Source organism: Myotis yumanensis, unplaced genomic scaffold, assembly GCF_028538775.1.
Source record: "Myotis yumanensis isolate MYYU_CA2020_CCGP unplaced genomic scaffold, mMyoYum1.0.hap1 SCAF_14, whole genome shotgun sequence".
Classification (NCBI taxonomy): Eukaryota; Metazoa; Chordata; class Mammalia; order Chiroptera; family Vespertilionidae; genus Myotis; species Myotis yumanensis.
This window is the reverse complement of record NW_027223765.1, coordinates 44,379,646-44,404,589: the sequence shown is the minus strand read 5'-3', so window position 1 is coordinate 44,404,589 and position 24,944 is coordinate 44,379,646. Positions and strand designations below refer to the sequence as shown.

Genomic DNA, 24,944 nt, shown 5'->3' with positions numbered 1-24,944 from the left:
AGATGTCTTCACTTTCTGGGTAGTGTATTTTGAAGTACAAAAGTATTAAATTTTGATGAAGTCTAGTATATTTATGTTTTCTTTGATTGCTTGTGATTTTTATATCATATCTAAGAAACCGTTGCCTAATGCATGGTCATAAAGATTTATTCCTGTCTTGGCCAGTGTTGTTAAGTGGTTAGAGCATCGACCTGTGCACCAAAGGGTCTCGGGTTCAATTCCCAGTCAAGAGCACGTACCTGGGTTGTAAGTTCGACCCCTGGCCCTGGTTGGAGCATGTGCAGCAGGCAACCAATAGATGTGTCTCTCACATCCATGTTTCTTTCTCTCTCTCTCTCTTTCTCTCTCTCTCTCTCCCCCCCTCCCCTCTCAAAAATACACCCCGACTGGGAATTGAACCCACAACCCAGGGATGTGCCCTGACTGGGAATCGAACACACAAGATTTCAGTACAGGACAACACTCCAACCAACTGAGCCACGCCAGCCAGGGCAGGAGTTAATGTTAGAGATCAAGGCAGGTGTTTCTGGGGAAATGTAGTCTCTTCCAAGCTTGGGATGCTTGGTGGGGTTGTGCAATGGAGACAGATACTCAGGAGACAGATACTCAGCCACGTGGTAATAGATACCCATTCACAAACAACTAGGGTGCCTGCAGGCATGAATTTTCCCCTTGTCCAAGTAATACTAGCAGTAAATTAACTTGTCTTCCTAATTTTCCTTTTCCTGTGACCACAATTACTCCCCTGCTGAGGTGGAAATGTTAGGGTATCCAGGGCAAGTGGCAAATAGACATATCTTTAAAGAGAATAGCCCCATTTAAAACATTTTATAATACTGTTTTTCAGTACATATACATATTTTTCTGGGGCATATGTTTTCTTATTTTATCATAATGTAAAATATATATACTATGTCATTTTCAGGCCTTAATAATTCTATGAAATAAAACTTTTTTCTTATTACCTGGCCACCTCTCTCTTATTTGTTATAACATGGAATGTCTTATCATAGGTAACAAAACAAGGATGACATTAGCTGATGCTCTGTGTCCCCCTTTGATGCCTCCCAGGAATGCAAGTGGCTTGGGGGACAGAGATGCCTGGGCTTGAGCTGTGGAGAAAGTAAACTTCAAGCGAGAAAGAAAACTCCAGATACTGGGGCCAAACAATAATTGATTAATTTCCTTATAGGTGTCAGGAGCTAACTGACTAAACTAACAGTGATTGCCCAAACTTATATTTAAACTCCCCCCCCCCCACGAAATAAAGTATATATGTAGAAAATAATTCTAGTAACTGACATCTGTGCAGTTCAAGCTACTTGACAATGGTGACTTTTTTTTTTAGATAGTTTAATTGAGGTTTTTAAAATCAAGTATGAACTTTTCTATTAAGTACAGAGTGGACGTTTAGAATTCTATAGCATATAATAATACACTGTTACTTTTTGAATATTATATCTGTTCCAAAATAAAATACTGGATAGCCCTAAAAGAGTACATTGAAATGAATTTCTGGAATTCTGTTTGACAGTCTAGTACAACCAGTTTTTAAAAGGTACAACCAGTTTTTGATAGGTTATGTAGTTTTTATATCCTTCTAGCTTACTTAAATATATATAGCTATATAAACTTCTTATCATATACACATACACAGACATATATACACATGTTGTATATATTTAAGGTACTCTTATATAGGTAAAACATACCGACATCTTTTCTATATTGTCATGCTGATATTTAAACCATAGGAAACCAAAGTCCAAAAGAGTCACTGTGATTATGTAAAAGAAAGGAAAAAGAAACTTAAAAAGAAACTGAATTTACTTTTGAGTGGATATTTTAATCGCAGGAAATAGAAATCTGAAGGGCACTTACATAAAACTTATTTTAGAGGCTAAGATTAAGCTATTACAGATCACTAAGCTTACCAATATGTTTTAGACCAGCAAACTCCAGGGTAACTTAAATGCAATGAGATTTTCATAAAATATGGCTAAATAGGTTTTAAGCATCCCATTTCCGCTTTAAAGGGAACAAGGTAAAATAATCTCAAGGGAAATGTATCTACACATAACGAATTACATATAAAATACTTAGTTGTTGAATGGACTTAATTTGAAGGTATATCCACTGATTGAAGGCATACGGTATATTTTAGTGTCTACTGTGTAGCAGAGATTGTCCTGGGCGTCAAGATAGAGTGGTGAACAAAAAAGACCAGTTCTTGCCTTCATGAATTGTGGAGACAGAGATTAAGAGAGGTTGGTTAGTACATGGGATACAAAGCAGGGTAAGTAGAGAGAATATGCTTTGGTGTCGTTCTGTGTTTCAGGAATGGTGAGTGGTTTTCATGTAACCTCCTAGCTCTGTAGACCCTCCCCATAGACCTGGATTGAGGGCTGTGATTGCATGTTAATGATCACTACTGTAAGTGCAGTGAGGAATGGTGGCTGGCATACTTTGGAATCAAACTTAAATTCAAGTCCTAGCTCTGGCACTTACTACATAAATAAGTTTTGGGAGAGTTATTTAGCTACTGTGAACTTGTTCCCTCTTTGGTAAAGATGGGGAGAATTGACAGGGTTGTGAAAATTAAACACTCCAGAAGATGCTCATTAAGTATTAATTCTCCCCATCTTTTTTTTAACCTTAGTTTTCTTATATGTAAAATGGGGATACCACTACTGGCCTTGTCTATGATAGTAAGAACTAAATAAATGAAATAAATATGTGAATCTACTTTAATATGGTTTATAATATGATATTACTATATGTTATTTCTAGAAAGGGAAGATTTTCAGGCTCTCAGCAGCTTGGGGACTGGAAGAACTCATGGATTTTCCAGAAGTGGAAGTCATGGATCCCCACATTAGCAACCCAACATTAACATAATTTAGCTACTCTTTGTATTGTTTTCTCTCCTTTTTGTTGTCGGCCTCAAGCTAACCTGCTCATTTCTTCTTCACATTCCCAAGAGAATCTGGATTGGCCCACTGGAGCACTGATATTCTTGTGGGCAGTAGTTTCACACCCAGCCAGATACAGGCAGATGATTGGCTTGTAGAGTGGGTGCCCTTGGATCTGGTGTTTACTAGTGTTTGTTCCACAGTAGCTATTTCGGCCTAGTCTTCCTTCCTTTGCTGGGGCTATGGGGCAGGATTTTCCCTCAGAAGGTGGCTTTGATTACTGCAGACACTAAACCGACCTATCTAGAAAAATGCAATAATTATTTAAAGAAATTAGAAGTGTGATAGGTTTTATGGTGGGAGATGGCCTTTGAAATTTCTTAAACTGCAGATAATTATTTTTTCATTTTTCTTTTAATAAGAAGTTAGTAATTTATGCTACTTCTTGGAATCAATTGGAAACTATTCTTGCTTGAAGTATATACCAGCTGATAGATCAATTTCTCTTTAGATTTTAGGCTTCCAAAGAAAAGACTCATTAAGCTTTGAGTTATTGGTAACTCAGTAAATTATTCTTGATAACTCAAGATTTCACCAATCTTTTAGAGATAACTTTGAGTCAAAAAGATTTTTTTTTTTGGTCTAATATAAATTCTCAATTCTCCCAACTTCTCACATATTTCATTGTTAAAGTTTGTGAACTATTTCTTGAAACTATTTAACGGTAGCCATATAGTATTTTAAAAGTACCTACTAATGTTTATAATATACACTCAATATATTTATGTATAAAATTTAACTCTTCTTCTCCTAGGTAATTTATCCTCAACATTCCAAACTTACTGATAAAGAAGTAAGTAAAAATATTGCTCTGTATAGTTTACTGTTGTATTTGTTTATTTTTATTGGTGTGTGTGTGTGTGTCAACATATATAGCTTTTGTTTTCTTTTTCAGAAAACCAATATTTGCTATTTGTCTTTTCCAGATTCAAATTCAGGTAACTATTTTTCATGTGGTGTTTCTGTTGAATTTTTACTAAGAATACTGATTTTACTTTAATATGTGAAAATTGATTGAAACCGCATATTAGAATGCCAACTGTTTCAGCCTAACAGGTCAGTGATTTAGATTCCTAGCTTTATGATGTTTAGTCATGTCTTATTGATTATAGTTGGTTCAACGTTTAAAATAACTATAATGAGGTAAAACATCCAGGAAAAATAAACTGTTGAAATAGTGAAGAGATTGAAAATCAGCAACATTGGTATGTTTGGGGATTTTTTTTGTTTTGTTTGGGGATTTATAATAAGTAGTTTACTTTTAGTTTAGGGTTTGAGAGCTTGCCAAGAACTCTGTAAAAGCACTAAGTTAAAAACACACACACACACAAAAACACAACAGGTGAATCTGGTTATAAAGCATGACCATCAATTATTTTCACCCAATAATTTATGTGAGTTAATATATGGAAAGTACTTGGAATAGTGTCTGGTGTGTAGAAAACACCATATAAGTGTTTGCTATTATTTTAACTTGATTTTGCTGTCTCTCAAACTCTCCCTAATTGTTGAAATCTTTCAGGTTACCTCTCGTGTTTCACTTTTAAAACAGCTTTTCAGGCGTGGTATAATGACCAGAGCTTTCAACTTCTTAGACCACACACAGTTAGAACCTTTTGAAGCAAAGACACTCCAGTTCCCTTTCCTTTTGAGGTTATTTCTAATATTCTACTAATTTAGTTTAATTAATCTGATTTGGGAGATTTGACATTTAAATTTTTTTTCTTTTCTTATAAATGCTTCCAGAGTTTTTTCTATATATTTGGAACTGAGCTTTTTTTTTTTTTTTTTAATATATTTTATTGATATTTTACAGAGAGGAAGGGAGAGGGATAGAGAGCTAGACACATCAATGAGAGAGAAACATCGATCAGCTGCCTCCTGCACACCCCCTACTGGGGATGTGCCCTCAACCAAGGTAGATGCCCTTGACCGGAATCAAACCCAGGGCCCTTCAGTCCGCAGGCCGACATTCTATCCACTGAGCCAAACCGGTGAGGGCTTGGAACTGAGCTTTCATGACATATGTAAAAGAGAAGTGCTATTTTGTAAAAATAAAATTAAAAGATGCCTTTGAGAGATCCCTGTAGGGCATTTGTTCTGACTTGGAATTATTGGAATATTTTATTAAGTTTTGCCTACAAAGTCCATACATGCAGTTTTGAATGTAGTAAATGTTGGATTGGACTTCCTGGACTCAGGGTAAGCTGAGCTGTATGGATTGCAGGATGAGCTGATTATGTGTTTGGAGTTCCAGCAGATTCTACTGCACATTCTTCTCTTTCAGTTAATAGTTGGTTTTCATGGCTTTCTTTCTTTTTTCATATCTCCACATGAGCATCAAGTTATTATATGGTGTTCAGATAGCCTTTTCATTTCTAATTTTGTAATTAGTCTTTCCATACATCATTTTCTTACTGGAAGTTAAACTGAGTGTAAATCAGAATTTGATCAGTATTTCAGGCATTTGAATGATCTACCAATGTTTTGTAATGCCTTTTAATAAAATCTACATCAAATGAAATGTGGTTTATTTTATTCAAAGTATGATTGGCACTTAGAAGTAAAATTGACAAAAGATCATAAAAACAGACACCTTGCCCTCTTAACAGATGAATATTATTCTAGACACCAAAAGATTATAAGTTTTGTGTGTATTTAAGATCACTGTTCACAGTTGTGATTATCCAAAAAGTTTATTTCAATTAAGTGTTTTATTAAATGGAAGTTGGGATTACTGTGCCAACTTTGAAATGGATTTAATTTTTCCCAAAATAGCTTTTATTGTTATGAAAGGAAATCTAGGCACAGTAGAGCAGTCTTTAGGAAAGTCTAGGGTTCGTTTCTATGATGCACACTTTCGTTTTTATAGATTTTAGAGAAGGGAGAGCGAGAGAGAGAAAGAAATATTGATTGGTTGTCTCTCAAATGCACCCCGACCGGGGATAGAACCCGCAATCTAGGTTATGTGCCCTGATTGGAAATCAAAGCCTCAACTTTTTGGTGTATGGGAATACACTCCAACCAACTGAGCCACCTGGTCAGGGCTCCAGGGTGCACACTTTAAAAAGTAAAACATTTAGACTTTGGTATGCTGAATAGGTAAAAAAGAATGCTTTGGGAATTCCCAATAGAATGATTTGCCAATCCTTCACTTCCTCCACCCCATACCCCCCCACACACACCCTAGATTTCGTGTCTTTAGAAATTGGTTTGTTTTTAGGTTTTGATTTCTTGTTCCATTTGAATGGTTTTTATCTTTAGGAGCCTACATTTGAAGTATGCCTACTCTTTGATAAATATTTGTCAGATTTATTTTTCCTCCTTATTGTTTATCATTAACATTGTCTAGATACAAGTGTTCCTAAGGCTTAAGCTGTAATGGGTAGCCAAGGTCTATACCACTATAATTTAAACATGTCCAGAGAGAAAAGTCAGCATTAGTAGAGAAAGTTTCAAATAATTATGAATTCAAGGGAAGGATTAATCCTTGCTCTGGATGGATTAAATGTGCAGACAATATTTGTTGTCTCAGCAGATTTTTTCTCTATAAATAGCAGGGACATTGTCATGTGCTTTACAGTTCCTAGTGCTGAAAGTAATGCTTCTCACACTATCTGTGTTAAAAGGCCAGTTGGATTTTCTTTTTTAAAAAAATCTTTATTGTTGAGAGAATTAAGATGTCCCCCTTTTTTTCTCCGATTGCCCCCCTCCACCCGGTTCCTGCCCAGCCTCAGGCCTTTACCACCCTTATTGTCTATGTCCATAGGTAATGCATATCCTATATAATAAAACCCCAATATGCAAATCGACCAAATGGCGGAACAACCGGTTGCTATGATGCGCACTGACCACCAGGGTGCAGAAGCTCAATGCAGGAGCTGCCCCCTGGTGGTCAGTGCACTCCCACAGGGGGAGCGCTGCTCAGCCAGAAGTGGGGCTCACGTGGGAGCCTCTCCCATCTCCACGGCAGCGCTAAGGACCCCTCGGGGGATGTCCACTGAGGGGTCCCAGACTGCAAGAGGGTGCAGGCCAGACTGAGAGAGCCCCCCTCCCCCAGTGCATGAATGCCGTGCACTGGACCTCTAGTGTGCATATAACACCTTTGGTTAATCTCTTCCTGCACCCTCCCCTTTTTCTTCTGAGATTCGTTGGTCTGTTTCATGTTTCCATGTCTCTGGTTCTATTTTATTCATCAGTTTACTTTGTTTATTAGATTCCTTTTTTGTTTATTTCGATTTTTAGATTCAATTGTTGATAGATATGTATTCATTGCCATTTTATTGTTCATATTTTTTATCTTCTTCTCCTTCACCTCCTCCTCCTCCTCCTCTTCTTTATCATCATCCTTTTCTTAAAGAATACCCTTCAACATTTCATGTAATACTGGTTTGGTAGTGATGAACTCCTTCAGCATTTTCTTGTCTGTGAAGCTTTTTATCTGACCCTCAATTCTAAAATGAGAACTTTGATGGGTAATGTAATCTTGGTTGTAGGTCCTTGCTACTCATCACTTTGAATATTTCTTGCCATTCCCTTCTGGCCTGCAAAGTTTCTGTTGAGAAATCAACTGACAGTGATATGGGTGCTCCCTTGGAGGTAACTAACAGCTTTTCTCTTGCTGCTTTTAAGATTCTCTCTTTGTTTTTAACCCTTGGCACTTTAATTATGATGTGTTTTTGTGTGGGCCTCTTTAGGTTCCTCTTGTTTGAGACTCTCTGTGCTTCCTGGACTTGTAAGTCTATTTCTTTCACTAGGTAGGGGAAGTTTTCTGTCATTATTTCTTCAAATAGGTTTTTAATTCTTGCTGTCTCTCTTCTCCTCTGGCACCCTTATAATAGGGATATTGGTACACTTGAAGTTGTCCCAGAGGCTCCTTACACTGTCTTCATATTTTTGGATACTTTTTTCTTTTTACTCTTCTAATTGGGTGGTTTTTGCTTTCTCATATTCCAAATCGTTGATTTGATTCTCTACTGTTGAATTCCTGTAAATTATTCTTTATTTCAGTTAGTATATGCTTAATTTCTGACTAGTCCTTTTTCACGTCTTTGATGTTCTCACTAAGATCCTTAAAATTCTTACTAAGTCCCTTGAAGCTCTCATTAAGATCATTGAGAAACCTTATAACCATTGTTTTGAACTCTGTATTTAGTATCTGCTTGTTTCCATTTCATTTAGTTCTTGTTCTGGAGATTTCTTCTGTTCTTTCATTTGTGACATGTTTCTTTGTCTCTGCATTTTGGCTGCTTCCCTGTATTTGTTTCTATGCATTAGGTAGAGCTGTTACATTTCCTGGAATGAGTAGAGTGCTTTGTGTAGTAGGTGTCCTGTGGGGCCCAGTGACTCAGCCTCCCCAGTTACCTGAGCTGGGCATTCTAGGTGCACTCCTGTGTCGTCTGTCTGCACAGTCTTGTTGTAGTTGAACCTTGATTGCTGTTGGTTTCACTGGGAGGAATTGACCCCCAGGCCAATTGGCTCTGAGGACCAGCTGTGACTACAATGGAAGAGCTGCTGTGCAGGAGACACCCTATGGAGCAGGACTTGCTTCAAGGGGGCTTTGGTGCTCACTGAGTCTGCTCCTTGAGTGTGTTGCTTATGGATGTGTAGAATTGTAATCTGGTATGGTCTGAAGCTGTCCACCAGGTGCACTGGCTTGGGGCCTCCTGGGAGGTACAAAGTCAGCCACTGCCTGGGGTCATCCAGCAGGAGCTACAGAGCTATCTACAGATTGCTGCTACTTGTATGGCCTTGGAAGTGCCCAGGAGAGTGAAGCAAGGCAGGCTGGCGCTAGTGCCTTATCTTGGGTCTCTTTTTGAGAGGTATGGGGCACCCTGACTTTGCTGCTGCTTGTTTGAGATATTTTAGGAAAGTTTGAAGCCTGAGCCAGGACAGACCATACATATGGAAAAATGGCTGCAAAACTTGGGTGGGGTGCAGATTGGATGGGGTGGGGTCTCAGGGAATCACCAGGGAGAAATAAACAATTTGAGCCAGCTTGATGGAAACTCAGATATGGCTGCCAGTCAGATCTGTGACGAGGAAGGTCTCAGCATAGGAACAATGACCCCTGTGAGCACCTCTGTCTGGGAGAAAGCCACCGCCTAGTTCTTGCTCTGATGCCAGACAATCCAGTCCTCCCATATATCCCTGGATCCCCCCAAACTGCTGCCCCAGCACTGGACCTCAGAGGAAGTGAGTGTGTGTAAGTTGGTGTGCCAGCATTTTAAGAGGAACTGCCTGGGTTTCCAGCAGCCTCTGTATTACTCAGCCACAATCCCTGCTTGTTTTTACAGCCGGAAGATACGGGGACTTCTCTCCCCAGCTCTGGAACCCTGGGCTGTGGGTCTGATATAGGGCTGGGATCTCTTCTCACGGGAGGCCCCCACAGCCACGATATACCTCCCAATTAAAAAAATTACACATGTGGGTGCTGGACCAGCCTGTTCTGCACCTCTGCTCCTCCTGCCTTTCTCAATGTGCTTTCTTTACTTATGTAGTTGTAGGACTTCCATTCAGCCAGATTTCAGGAGGTTCTGAATGATAGGTTGTTTTGTATCTTAGTTGTAATTTTGATGTTGGAGGCAGTGAGTATTGGTGTTTACCTATACCGCCATCTTGGTTCTGTCTCAGGGTGTTTTTTTGTGGGTTTTTTTTTTTTTTAGAGAGAGAGTGAAAGGGAAGGGTAGAGACACAGAGAGAGAAACATCGGTGTGAAAGAGAATTTTGGATTGGTTGCCTCCCGCACACGCCCCAACTGGCCTGCAACTGAGGTACGTGACCTTGACTGGAATTAAACCCATGAGCCTTCAGTTCATGGCCTGACACTCTGTCCACTGAGCCAAACCAGCTAGGGCAGCCAGTTGGGTTTTTTAAAAATTTCCAATCTAGTGGACCAATGTTTTTATAAAATACAGTTAAAAGAAATTTTTAGAAAGATGAAGTCCAGATTTGTCATGATAATATCAAATTTCTGTAAGAGTTCCTAAATCTTATTCTCAGTTTGGATATTCATTTCATCATGGATCAGTAGCAAGATTTGTATACTGGCATCAGTCTATGGACTACACTTTGAGAAGCCCTGGTCCAAAGTTCCACTTCTCAGCAATTCCAACTTAACCACTTTAATCACAGGGAGAGTGGCTATAAAGAACTGAATGCCAAGGATAGGGCTAGCTCTCTTTTACTGTTGTTAATCCTCACCAGAGGATATTTTTTCCATTGATTTTTAGAGAGAGAGGAAGGGACGGGGAGAGACAGAGAAAAATAAAACATAAATGTGAGAGAGACATATCGACTGGTTGCCTCCCATATGCATACCCACTGGGGCCGGGGATCAAGCCTGCAACTGAGGTACATGCCCGGGGATCAAGTATGCAACCCCGGCATGTGCCCTTGACTGGAATTGAACCCGAGACCCTCAGTCTGCAGGCTGATGCTCAATCCACTGAGCCAAACTGGCCAGGGCAACTTTTATTTTAAATCATTGAATATAACTGCTGAAAGTGACTTTAAGTGATTATCTTCTGATACTTCTTACTTTTGTTAAGGAAATTGAGAACCTTAGGTTAAGCAACTTCTAGAAGGCTAATTATTGACAGACCTGTGACTAGATCCCATTGATTGTGGCTTCTTTTTCCTCGGATTATAACTTTTTCCTCATGATCACACTCATTAACCATCTTTTACATGTAATCATTAGGTTGCTTATGTAGAACTGCAGTCTCTTGTTATATAGACAAACTGAACAGGTCATACTGACAAAATAGATTCTTGTTTTAATTTTTATTGATTTTAGAGAGTAAGACAGAGGGAGAGAGAAACATCAATGATGAGAGAGAATCATCGATCAACCGCCTCCCGCATGTTTTCCACTGGGGGTTGAGCCCACAACCTGGGCACGTGTCCCATCAGGGAATCAAACCGTGACCTCCTAGTTCATAGGTTGATGCTCAACACTGACCCACGCTGGCCAGGGATAAATTTTTTTAATTAAAAAAATATACATACATTTTTTATTTCAGAGAGAAAGGGAGAGGGAGAGAGAGAAACATCAGTGATGAGAGAGAATCATTGACCGGCTTCCTCCTGCATACCCCCTACTGGGGATGGAGCCTGCAACCCAGGCATGTGCCCTTGACTGGAATCGAACTTGGGACCCTTCAATCTTCAGGCTAATGCTCTATCCATTGAGCCAAACTGTCTAGGGCCATAAATATACTTTTGATGAGGTTGTAGGGTATCAGAATTGCTCTACCCTTTCTAAGGTATCATTTTCTGCAATGCAAAAGTGAAAAAACCTGGTTGCCAATCTGTAATGCCCCTTTTCCTATGATGATGGTAGGTCAGGATGGAGAACAAAGGTTCTCAACAAAGCCAGACAAGGAGTTGATATTTCTTCTTCTTTTTTTAAAATATTTTTTTATTGATTTTTAGAGAGGAAGGAAGGAAGAGGGATAGATAGATAGAAACATCAATCAGAGAAATACATCATCAATCAGCTGCTTCCTGCATGCCCCATACTGGGGATCAAGCCTGCAACTGGAATCAAACCAGTTACCTCTTGGTTCATGGGTTGACGCTCAACCACTGAACCACACTGGTATGGCAGGAGTTGATATTTATTTATTTAGTTAGTTAGTTAATCCTCACTTGAGGATATTTTTCCATTGATTTTTAGAGAGAGTGGAAGGGAGGAGGAGAGAGATGGAGAGAGAGAAAGAGAAACATCAATGTGAAAGAGACACATCGATTGGTTGCTTCCTCACAGGCCCCCAACCAGGGCTGGGGATTGATCCTGCAACCAAAGTATGTGCACTCAACTGGAATAGAACCCAGGACCCTTCATTCTGCAGGCTGATGCTCTATCCACTGAGCCAAACTGGCTAGGGCAGTAGTTGATATTTCTTTAGTAATCTTTCATATGTGAATGGACAGATCTCTGAAAATAAAATAGGAAACATTTACCTCAGTTCACAAGGGCACTATGAAAGCCTTTTTGACCTGGTAAACTTGCCTCCTGACCAATTCTGTATAGCTTTTGGGTGCAGCTGGTCACTGGAAAGTTCTCACAGCATGATTTGGGAATGGAACCAGGTGGGTAGGAATTTAAGGCTATGGGAGATTCATTACTTCCCTTCCACAAAGCTTAGCATTTCTTACATTTTCCAGATGCTATCGTATCTCTTCCTTAAAATCCATTGCATTTTCCTGTTCTATCTTATAACGGTCTCAGAGAAATTAGTGTGTACTTCTCAGTGTACCTGCAACCTAGGTATTTGCCTTGTCTGGGAATTGAACCCACAACCTTTTAATGTATGGGATGACACTCCAACCAACTGAGCCACACTGGCCAGGGCACTGAGTTGCTTTTTAAAAAACATATTGGTGCTCTGGCCAGATGAAGGTTTTTCTGGTGTTAGGAGGGCTGTACTTCCTTTTTTCTTTGATTTGGACTTGCTTTGGAGAACACCAATTTATGTATAATGTAGCCCCTCTTTGTTCCTGGCCAGTGTCAAGTCAATTGCAATTGATAATGATCTACTTATGGCCCTTGAAGTAATGTTTCTGGGAGACCAGTGTCTTGTAACCTCTGATTTTCATAATACCAAGTTTCAGTATCATCCTTCTGATTGTAACATTAGGGTTGAGGTTCAGGGGATCGTCTCCTTTTTATGTCTGAAATCATCTTTATGTCATTGTTCTCCACTCTTGAAATTTCAATACCTGTGCTCTGTGTTGTCCCCACTATCCAGCTCCTGTAAGAATAAGTATGGAAATAATGCAAATAAACAAGGTGCTCTCCCCAACCCCAACGATCAGGAATAGCAAATTTATACATTGGAAAGAAGATCAATGTATAGAAAGTTAAGAGCAATGATCAGTTTTTGCTACTCAAAAAATCACATGGCTTATCTTTCTCCATCTGAGAATTCAGAAGCTAAATGTAATCCCTATAACTGTGACTGTAGGAGGACTACATGTTAGAAGCGGGAATGCCATCTGAGGATCCTATTTGTTATGTTAAATTTTCAGTGTTTGAGATTATTTGATTTTTAATGGAATGGCCCTTTGTTTTACAATCCTTTATTTAGAGGGGTCTGCCTCTGTTTTTAACTTCGTAAGGAATTATAATAAAGTGTATTTTCTTTAAAAAGAAAAACATATTAAGTTTCTGTTTCCTTTGTTAAGAACTTCATGTGCTAAAGTACTTCTGTGCATAATAAGTAATAATAAAATCTTGAGCACATTTTATATTTAATATAATCCTATTTTAAATATAGTAACTGGGGAAAATTTGAGTGACAAGTTACTTTCATCTGTCTTTTTAGGATATTCAGTTTTTTGTAATTATTGCCTGACAGTTTAGTTGTAAAGTTTACATGTTTTAAGAGGTTTACTAAAATGATTAAAGGTTAAAAAGTTATTTTTAGTTAAAATAGAAAGTTTATTACTTGAGCTCTTCCTGACTCGGCTATATTATGCCTTTTTAAAAAAAATTCTCATTGTGAAATATAAAACACATACAAGGTCAAGAAATACAGTACTTCAAAAGTCCCATATGTCTCCTCCAAACACTGTTTCCCTCCCCTTTCCAATGTAACCACTACCCTGATTCTTACAGTAATAACTTTCTTGCTTGTTTATAGTTTTATCACTCAACCAAGCATCTCTAAAGTCTGTACTTTTGCCTGCTTTTTAAAAATATATTCTTTTATTGATTTCAGAGAGGAAGGGAGAGAGGGTAGAGAGAGAAACATCAGTGATGAGAGAGAATCATTGATTGGCTGCCTCCTGCACGCCCCACACTGAGGATTGAGCCTGGGCATGAGGATTGACCAGGAATCAAACCATGACCTCCTGGTTCATGGGTCGACGGCTCAGCCACTGAGTCACGCTGGCCAGGCTTGCCTGCTTTTTTTTTTTTTTTTAAACAATTATATAAATGGATTTGAACTATGTATTATTTTGTATTTGGCTTCTTTTGCTCATTATTATACTTGTGAGTCTGCATTACATGCAAACAATTATAAGTAATTTTAATTACATGGGGAAAATGGAATAGGAAAAATAATGCAGGACTTAGGATGCATGTTTTACTAATGGCTTTGCCTCTAACCAGTGAAGATAGTGTTGAGCAAGTCACTTGAACTGTCAGGATCTCTTTTTTCTCCTCTAAAACATGATGGAATGGATTTGAATGATGCTAGGACCCTTGCCACTCTAACATTTAATGAAACTGGATAAGTAAGTGTTATACTGTGCTATCCTAAATTTATTTCATTTTTGTTTTCATTAGGTTGTCTTGGAGATACCCAGTTCTGTTTTAGATTTCGACAGTCTTCTGGGAGGAGGGTGTCACTGCATTGTTTCCTGGATCAATTTGACAAAGATTTACCAGTTTACTTAAAGGTTGGGAAAGTAGTAATAAAAGAATGTCTATGTGAGCGGAAACTTTAAAACTCAGTTACTTCTTATAGCATTCAGAAACATTTTGCTTTTGTTTTGTTATTATATCACACTGCTGAATTTCCTAAATCTGATTCATATAGATTCAATATGTGAGTGAAGGAAACTTTATAAAGTTACTGTTCTTGAAATGTAATGCCCATTGGGAGTTAGAGAAATTGATTAGAATGCTGAAGTAATTTTCTTTCATTTGTTAATAACTCCTTGTTTATTTTATTATATTTAATCCTCACTCGAGGATATGTTCATTAATTTTAGAGAGAGGAAGGAAAGAGAGAGAGAAACTGATGTGAGAGAGAAACGTCGATCAGTTGCTTCCCATATTGCCCCCAACTAGGGATTGATTGAACCCACAATGTAGGTATATGTGCTGACCAAAAACCTGCAACCTTTTTGGTGCATGAAATGACACTCCAACCAACTGAGCCACCCGGCCTGGGCAATAACTCCTTGTTTAAATTTTTTTTTTTTTTTTAAGTTTTATTCTTACTGATTTTAGGAAGGGAGAGAGAGACAGACAGACAGACATCAGTTATGAGAGAGAATCATTGATTGGCTACCTCCTGCACACTCCACACTGGGGATCAAGCCTGCAACCCTGACATGTGCCCTAACCAGGAATCGAACTGTGACCTCCTGGTTTAAAGGTTGACATTCAACCACTGAGCCACACCAGATGGGAAATAACTCCTTGTTTAGATGTAGAGATAGGGTAGTATTATACCAGTAAATATCACCCAGAGTCGAAGATTCCCTGTGGTAATTAATCCCTACCTACTTTATGATAGAATTAGAATTCTCTTTTTGGTATTTTTTATGAGCTTTATTTTTAAATTATTATTTATTAAAAATAATTTTAATAATTCTGATTATTCCAGAGCATACATTTTTGTTTTGTACCCACACTTACATTTCTAACTGTGTGAGGAACATTTCCATCTATATGTGCTATTAGCACATCCAATATGAACTTTAGTTTGCCTACAATCAGCATTTACAGTATACCTAACTGGTTTCGCTAATGACAGGAACCCTCTCCCAGTTAGCCAAAGAAATGTCTCTTTGGGCATCTGTTCCTTTCCATGACTTTTTGCTTTCACTATTAACATATTCTTTCAATTGATTATAATAATCACTACATTTATTAGACCTTTTTATGTTCTAGGTTCACTGTATCAATAAGCATATATTATCTCATTAATCTCTGTAGTGTTCTGAGAGCATTCCTTTTGCAGATGTGGGAATTAAGGGTTATTGAGGATTGAAACTTGCCCAAAGATATTCCAACGCAATATATCTTGCACAGTGTTCCCAGCTAAAATGTACATATGTATTATCTAAAAATAAGTAAAATCTAAAATGACTACGGATTGTTTCATGAACAAAGAGCTAATGATAGTACTGTTTCCTTGTGCTCACTTTCTGGGCCTTCCAAAATAAGGCCTTTACCTTTCCAGTTTCCAACTTTTTACCCTTCCTATACATGTGCCATATTTTAGCCGAAATAAACTACTTTTATCTTGCTTTTTTTCCGGGATAGCTTGTATTTTTCTGTGTGTTTTTTGCTGAAACTCCTAAACCTGGAATGTCTTTGTCTTTGTTTAAATATATCCATCCTTCATTGCCCAATTTAAAACTAGGTGTCTCCATGAAATCTTTACTGATCTACATAGACAGAGATAATCTCTTCCCCCTTGACCTCTTTGTAACACTTAGTGCTTTGTACCTGCCCTCCTATTCCATAATGGTCATTTTTGTACTTTTCTTATTCCTCTTAGATTGTGATCTCCTTTAGGAACTGTGTCTGATGCATCTTTCTATCTTCTCTAACACAAAGCCTTGTTCAGAGTAGGTGGTCGGTCGATAAGCATTTGTTTAAAAAATATCAAATGAGGAACCAGGCCAAAATTTATTCCATTAGGATGTTAAAACTTAAGTTTTTTGGAATGTAATTCCTTTCAAATTGTATGTTGATAAATATTCCAATGTTTCATTATTATTGGGTAAAAACATTACTGGCTACATAAGATTCAAATTGGCATTTAACTCCTTTTGTTTCTCTCTCGAAATTTTACATTAGGACACTTCATTTTACTAAGACTGTCCCCTAATGCAAAAGTATAGGCAGGATTTAAAAAATTATACAAAGCATTGGGGAAAAACAATTTAATTGTTCATAACTCCCTTTAACTAGTACAGCTATGAATAAAGAACATAAACAGAGTAAGTTACAGGGGGAAATATGACCTTATTAATGATTATTTCATCTTTGGGCAAGTTAGGTTTTTATCTGGCTGTGACTGTCATGATTGTTGTTTGTGTTGGTGGAAAAGCATAACTACCTCTTTGTGTATACTTCATGACTCCATTCGGGTTTATAAAGGAACTTAATGTTAATAATAAAGGATGGCTACACATAATTATATTTTTCATTTGTCACTTCTTTCGTAGAAGGATCCTGCTTATTTTTATGGATATGTGTATTTCCGACAAGTTCGAGACAAAACTCTAAAAAGAGGCTATTTTCAAAAGGTAATTTTCAGATACACTATAATAGAAAAAATATTTTTATAATATGGTTAGAAAGATAGAAACTATCAGAATGAATAGTCTTTAAAGTCTTTGATATTTTATTTTTAAACTTACTAGAATTTATATTTTATCTTTGTATTTTTTTAGATTATAAACATCTGTTCCTAGATTTTTATCTGCTACTAAATCTTACCTTTCTGCTGCATCTGTAGTATATTCATGACAATAACTTACAGTTTTTTATGAAACTGTCAAAAGCCAGAAGAATCTGCTTAGTTTTTAAGAAGAGTTTTTTTATTTTTTTAGAGATAGGAAGGGAAAGGGAGAGAGAGAAACATCGATGTGAGAGCACAATATTGATCAGCTGCCTCCTGTAAGCCCCCCTATGGGGGATCAAGCTGTAACCTGGGCAAGTGCCCATGACTGACAACCTCCTGGTGCATGGGATGACACCCAACCAATTGAGCCACACAAGTCAGGGCAGAATCTACTTAATTGTTACATTTTAGAATAAGGGAAAGAATAAACAGATTATAATATAGTTACAACTAGTACTTTTTTTGAAGAGTCAGTAAATATACTTTAGCAACATCTAGGCATAGTTTTTACTATAAATGTACAATCTTTTACTTTCTTTAAAAAAAAATCAGTTGATTTCAAGTCAGTCCCAACTAATGAAACACACCTTTACCTTTTGTAACTGGAGTATGCCCTGACCAGTAATTGATGCTGGACTGAAAAGTAAAAAATAAATTTAAAGAAAAATAGATTTAAAAAATAAGATCAGCATAATCTGTATCTGAAGTGATTAAACTGTAAAGCCACAATTTCTAAGTATGTGGCTATGACCATTGAACTCTAAAGTATTGGGAGATAGGAGAGGATAAGGGTGAATAAGTGGTAATGGAAGGAAACTTGGGGTGGTGAGCACACAATACAATATACAGATGATGTGTTTATGGAATTGTATCCCTGAAACTCACTTAATTTGATTAACCAATGTCATCCCAATGAATTCAATAAAAAATAAAATAATAACAGTTACAGGTCTTAGTTTGAAAAAGCATCACAGTTTGCTCTTTCCTTATTAGGAATAATTTATCTAGCTAATTCCTGATATTGTTTTGATAATGATAGTAGTAGCTAGCCTTTAGAAATTATCCATGATGTTAGTCTGTTTACAGGAAATTCTTTTTCCTGGAAAGAAGGAAAATCTGTCAGTATGCTTTTTATGTTCTTAAAGTGTAGTAATAAGGTTAAAACTACTTGTATTCTGCAATTATAGTTTTATATTTCCTTTTAACCATATACTGTAAAAACCTTTTTATTTCAAAATCCACACTTTTTGCTGAATTTAGATTGTTAGTAATTGCTGATGTAAGAAATGACAAATTTGAATTATAATCATTAGAAAATTAAAAAACAACAACACCTTGTTTCTTTTTTCCCTCCAGTCCTTGGTTTTGATCAGCAAACTACCTTATATTCATTTTTTTCACACTGTACTCAAACAGATAGCACCAGAGTATTTTGAAAAGAGCAAACCTTATTTGGAAGCAGGTAAGTTAAACATTGTGTGACTTAAGTAGCTTTATGGAGGAGTTTTAAAAATTTTACTGGAAATGGTCTGATAATAATGAAGTTGACCTTTTAAAAATTTAGTTAAGAATTTTATGGTGGGAGAGAGATGTAAAACTACTCTCTGGCATCTTTACCTAGAAACACCAAAAACTGTATCATTTATTATCTCCATTTGCACCATAGTACAATAATAAACAAATATTGAGTTGACATTTCTGATACTTAGTACTGTTAAACAGAAATCCTTATGTTGCTTGATACAGAGAGAAGGCCTCTGCCAAGTGGTGTGCTTTTGTAGCTAATTTTAGTAGTAATAAATGAATAGAAAAACTCCTTTAAACCTGTTATTTGGTTGCTTTAAAAAATATATTAACCAATTTTATCCTAGTAGAGGTGTATTTCTGGTGAAATGTAAGATATTTTCACTGCTTTTATTTTTTTTTACCTCTTTTCCAACCTTCCCAGTATATTTGTCCTGCCCTATAGAAAGTAGAGTTCTAAAATCTAATACGCTATTTTTCATATTTTAATATTTCCATTTATACTAAGGAAGAATTTTATTATGTTTTTACAGCTTGTAATGATGTTGATCGATGGCCTGCCCCAGTGCCAGGGAAAACATTATACCTGCCTATTATGGGGGTGGTAATGAAGGTAATAACTTATATTTCATTTGTCTCCTTTTTAAAAGACCTGTAAGCGTTCATACACGAGTTTTGCTTTTTAACTTCCTAATAACATCCAATCTTGTTATTGCCTTCACTTGTTTTTTTATTTTATTATTTTATTTTATGTGAGGAGTTACAGATATACCAGTTCATGCTGCTGCACAAAACCATTAGTCATACAACTCCAGGGACACCAGTCCCATCTTCCTGTAAAGTTTGCATGAGGGGGGTGATCTATATATATAAAGGCCTAAGTGACCATTTGACCAGTAGTTATGACGCACACTGACCACCAGAGGGCAGACGCTCAATGCACAGGCATGGAAACATGGAGCAGACTGATGAATCTCAGAGGGAAGGAGGGAGGGGGGAGGGCAGGATGAGATTAACCAAAGATCTTATATATGCATACTAGAGGCCCAGTGCATGGATTCATGCACTGGTGAGGTCCCTCAGCCTTACCTGCGGGGACCGGGCTGAAACCAGCAGTCTGACAATCCCCTGAGAGGTCCTGGATTGCGAGAAGGCACAGGCCAGGCTGAGGGACCCTACCAGTGCACTAATTCATGCATCGAGCCTCTAGTTTTTATATAATACATGTGCATGTAAATGCCACCTAGAATTCTGCTTCTTTATGGCTCTCCAGAGATGGGTGGTATTGCAACATACTTGTAGGATCAAGTATGAATTACTAAAAATTAAAAGAAATTAGGAAAGCCATTGTTTTTTAGTCTTAAATGATCTTAATATGTAATGTCAGACCAAACATGTCCATTCTAGGGTATTGTTCTCTATTAAATTTTCTTTCCTTCATTTTCTAAAATAAATTTGCATTTTGCTCTTAGGCTTTGTTTGAGTGGGCTCTAAGTGCTTTTGCATTTAATTTTCTTGTTGGATTTATTTTTGGCAATGCTCTCTTAAATGTGTTCTTTTCTGTGTTTTGTTTTTTTCCCTGGGAAATCATCAAAAGTAGTACTTGTAGTCCTGGGTTGAGAGTTTTCATGGTTTCCTATGGGATTTATCCCATAGTTTGGCAAGCTTGGAAGGGTGTGTTTGGGTGTGTGTATATTAATGAAGCAAAGATTGGAACAATAAACTGGAAGCAGTATGAAGTTGATGTCCCTTTTCTGTTTTTCAGCACATTTGCTTCTCATTGGTTTAGTGATTTCTGTGTGTGTGGGAATATGGAGACCTTGGTGCATTTACCTTTTGCTGTGACTGAAAATAAATATGACCTCAGTTTTTTAATCTGACATAAATACTTTGTTTTTATGGCTTTTTAGGTAGTGCTAAGTGTACCTTTTTAGCAGCAGGATAGAGCATTTCTGATCCCTCTGTGGTGGGACTGGCAAATTATATAAAGGACATTCTTTTGTTACCAAAGTTAATTTCTCCTTTCTCTTTAAGGTACGGATTCCCACATGTCATGACAAACCTGGGACAACTCAAATAGTGCAGGTAGTGTGGTACTGTGGTAGAATAAACCAGCACAGAGAGTCTCTTTAACAGGCATTTTAAACTAGCAAATGCAGTCTTGGGTTTATGATACAATTCTGAATAGTACTGAAATATCATATGAAATAATATGTTAATGAATTGATAGTAAACTTTCTAATGTTTCTCAGATATTTTTCTTGTTCTTTCTCTGGTAGATACTGTTGAGAACTCAGAATTTATACTGTAATTGTGAGGACAAGGGGAAAGTAAATATTTTTTTCAGCAAGATTTAATTCTAAAAAGCCTCTTATAGAGTGGTCAACAGACTTCTGGTTTTAGCAAACTCAAGCAAAAGGATTCTGTAGTTATGATTGGCTTTCATTTTTCTCAAAGCTACATCTGTTCTAGGGTGGAGTTGAATTTTTTCATCTGAGACATTTTAACTAGTATCTTAGCACTTCCATTGTTCTTTGAATTGAATAAAAATGTAGAGCAGTCGGAAAGCTAATTTTGTCTGTTATATATATCATATAGTATTATGGTAGTATTTCATACAGTCGTGAATTCATCTGGCTATTAAATTAATGCTTTAACCATGTAATGTTTCCTTGATCTTCTGCTGTTTAGGGGAGATGGGTCAGACCCATTTTCTGTAGCTTTCCCTAGATGAAGAGAAACTTAAAGATAGACAGAGCAATATGTTTTTTGATCATGAGATAAATAGGTATATTTAAAAAATCAATTTCTGTACATTTTAATGACATCTCTGTTTCTTTTCTATCTCTTAGGCAGACACACACATATCTGTTGTTTTATCTACTGTTCATGAAGTGGATCTTTTCAGGTATAGAGTAAAAAATTTTAACTGCTTTTGCTTTTTGATGTTGAATTTCTTTAGAAAATGAATGTTTGTATATGAAATTTAGAAAAATACTGGAAAATAATCATTATGCTTCATCTTGACTGCATGTTACAAGCTTTGGTATTGTAATGATATTAAAAAAAATGCACTCATTCCCTGGCCTGTGTGGCTCAGTTGGTTGGAGCATCATCCTTACACCAAAAGGTTGTGGGTTGGACTCCTGGTCAGAGCGCATATCTAGGTTGCGGGGTTTGATCCCCATTTGGGGCATGTACAGGAGGCAACCGATCAATCTTCCTCTCTCACTTTCCTTCCTTCCCCCCCTTCCCTCTCTCTAAACTCAAACATATCCCCCAATGAGGATTAAATTTTTTTAAATGCACTTATTTTTTTAGCGATGCACTTTTAAGTATTTTGAGGTGAAATGTCATGAGGTTTGTGTTTTATTTTAAAATACTTCAATAAAAAAAAGTAAATGAAGCAAAAATAGAAAAATATTGTTAACACTAGATAATATATATAAGGGAGTTCTTACACTATTATCTTTATTTCTCTGTATGTTTGAAACTTTTTAAAATGCAAAACTAAAAATTAAGTGCAGATAATCTAGCACTTAAAAAAGAAAGAAGGAAAAAGTACCAGTGTACTTTACACAGAGCAGCTAAGTAAGAATCTTTGAATTGGTGCCTAAGTTCCATCTCCCTGGTGGTTCTCATGTGGAGCTTAGCTTGAGAAACCATTGTTATAAATGAACAATTACTAAATATTAATACATATAATCAGAAGTCATGTGAAAGACAGTGAGTTTTGGTTTGCTTTTTTTTTTATGTGTATATGGGTTTTGTGTGTGTGTGTGTGACCTGCATGGCATACTGCTTCAAAGATTATTAGTTTTATATGCTAGATTTGTTTTATGTACTGGACCTGGCACAGCCCACTAACCCTACTTTTAGGTATTTATGCAATAAAAATGAAAACATACCTACACAAAGACCTGTATGCACATGTTTATAGCAGCTTTACATACTAGCCTAACACTGGAAATAATGCAAATGTCCATCAACTGGTAAATGGATAAACAAAATGAGATATGTGCATGGAATACTACCCAGCGATTAAGAATGAACTATCGATATATTATGGATGACTTTCAGAAGCATTATATTTAGTGAAATGAGCTAGATTTAGTATAAAGAGCTACTTACTGAATGATTCCATTTATATAATATTCTGGAAAAGGAAAAACTATAAAAATCAGGCCTTTTTTTAAAAGATTTGATTGATTTTATTTTGAGAGAGAGAGAAAGGGAGAGGGAGGAGAGAGTGAAATATTGACGTGAGAGCCTAATATTGATCGGCTGCCTCCTGCATGCCCACTACTGGGGATCTAACCTGCAACCCAAGCATGTGCCCAATCTAGCCCGCAACCCAATCAAATTGGCAACCTTTCAGTGCAGGGACACACCCAACCAACCGAGCCACACCAGCCAGGACTCAATGCGAAGTGTTTAGAATGATTACATGGGAACTTAACAAGTTGGATAAATAACAATGTTCCTACTATGTAAACACCTTTCAGGTGTTTTTTCCCAGTTTTCTTTCATAGTCAGATGCTTTGGGAACTGGTGCTGTTGGGGGAGCCCCTTGTGGTCATGGCACCATCACCTTCAGAGTCTTCGGAGACTGTATTGGCACTTGTTAAGTGAGTACATTCGTTCATAATGGTGATAGTTGCAGCACTTTCCCATCTGTTATTTGCTTGTACACTCATTGCATTGATCCACACAAAGAAGTTAGTGCTCATTATACCACCAATTTATGGATGACAAAATTAATCAGGCTTCATGAAGGCTGGAACCATGTTCTTGTTTTTCTGAGCAACAAGCACATTCATTTACTTACACCAGTGATTTCCAACCTGTGTGCCAAAACAGGCAGTACCTGACTGTTTAGTCAGGGGCACTGACCGCTTTACCCTTAGATTGTCAAATTAAAAAATGACAACAGCCAACACACCTATAGCCTTTCGATGTGAATGAATCAAAATTATACCAGTCCTCTTCCTTTCAGGAGCACGCCCACCCATTCCTCTCCCCTTCCCCCCAGGTGCGTTACCTTTGCCTTTCCCTCTCCTAACCTTCAAGGTCCCTTATTTGCCTCTGTAACTTGTTTCCTGAGCCTCTGCAGCCCAGCTGGCTCACTTCTGCTACCTCTGTAACCTTCTAAATAAACTTTCTCTTATAACTTGAAAAAAATATGTACCTTTTTATTTTTGTCAGAGCAGCAAAAATATATTTTTTTGGTATGCCGTGGAATTTTAGTAATTAGTTTATGTGTGCATGAGATGAAAAAGGTTGAAAAATCCCTGACATACACAAAGTTGACACCTGAAAAATATTAGGTATGTGAATGATCAGTGTCATTAAAAGGCATCTGACAGAATCAGAATTTCACCTTATTTTCTGCCCCAAGTCCAATGTTCTTTCAATATGCCCTTTCACATTATGTATTTCCATTTGATTTCTAGTTTCCTGAAATGAGTTTGCCATTTATTGAAATAGATACATTATCCCATTAGGGGTATACTGTGTATATGGATGTTTTATGCTTATTGAGCAGGGCCTTTAATTTCTGTGTCCTTTGTTTTACATGTTCTCGCTCCACAGCTGTATTTCTCCATTGAAGTACTTCAGTGATTTCCGACCTTATTTCACTATTCATGATAGTGAATTCAAAGAATATACTACTCGTACGCAAGCCCCGTAAGTAAACAAAGCAACTTTTATTAACCAATTATTACCTTTATAAACTGCAGAATCATTTTTGGTAATAATTTAAAAGTTTAAATTTTGAACTTATTGGCAGATTGATTTTATAAAGTAAGGTTTAAGGAGCTGCTGGTTCACATTTCCAGAGTCAGCATCTTATTTTCTTTGAATGATTCATTTTATTAGTGGGAGCTATACTGTCATTAATAGCCATCCCAACTGTACTGTCAGTTCTATCTTCTTTTCATACTTCAGGACCTCTTGTAGTATCAGTTATCTCTTCTTGCTCTATAATTTCCTTTTTCTTCTTCCTCTTCATTGAATTTGCATATAAACATGAAAATTCTTTCTAGTCTGTAAAAGGGGGAAAATTATCTTATGCTTTCCCTTTTAGCTCCTGCTCTATTACTCATCTTCCTTTCATAGCTAAGTTTCTAGAATAACAATAAAAACCTCTACTTACTATCTCCTTTTCTTGGTTTCCTGGCTGCTTCTCAGTTCATTGCATGTTGATTTCTCCATCTCAACTGAAGTTGTTCTTGCCCAAGTCAGTAAGGCCCTTCTCACTGCTTGACCCAGTGGGTACTATATTGCCCCATTTTCCCTTTCTTATAACATTTGAGCTGTTGACCTTGAAAATATTTTAATCCTTGAT

At 37.1% G+C, this 24,944-nt stretch overlaps 1 protein-coding gene across 3 annotated transcripts in view; it reads left to right on the top strand.

The window, feature by feature from the left end:
* DENND6A (DENN domain containing 6A) overlaps positions 1-24,944 on the top strand; it is a 47,778-nt gene that overhangs the window by 7,154 nt on the left and 15,680 nt on the right. For 2 of the 3 annotated variants that reach the window (XM_070390857.1, XM_070390859.1), the window contains exons 2-11: positions 3,727-3,765; positions 3,868-3,910; positions 14,272-14,384; positions 16,893-16,973; positions 18,428-18,533; positions 19,129-19,208; positions 20,630-20,680; positions 21,448-21,503; positions 23,101-23,223; positions 24,188-24,283. In XM_070390857.1, the coding sequence (XP_070246958.1) occupies positions 3,727-3,765; positions 3,868-3,910; positions 14,272-14,384; positions 16,893-16,973; positions 18,428-18,533; positions 19,129-19,208; positions 20,630-20,680; positions 21,448-21,503; positions 23,101-23,223; positions 24,188-24,283 (788 nt within the window). The remainder of the gene's footprint in view (positions 1-3,726; positions 3,766-3,867; positions 3,911-14,271; positions 14,385-16,892; positions 16,974-18,427; positions 18,534-19,128; positions 19,209-20,629; positions 20,681-21,447; positions 21,504-23,100; positions 23,224-24,187; positions 24,284-24,944) is intronic. The other variant, XM_070390858.1, reaches the window with a different exon arrangement.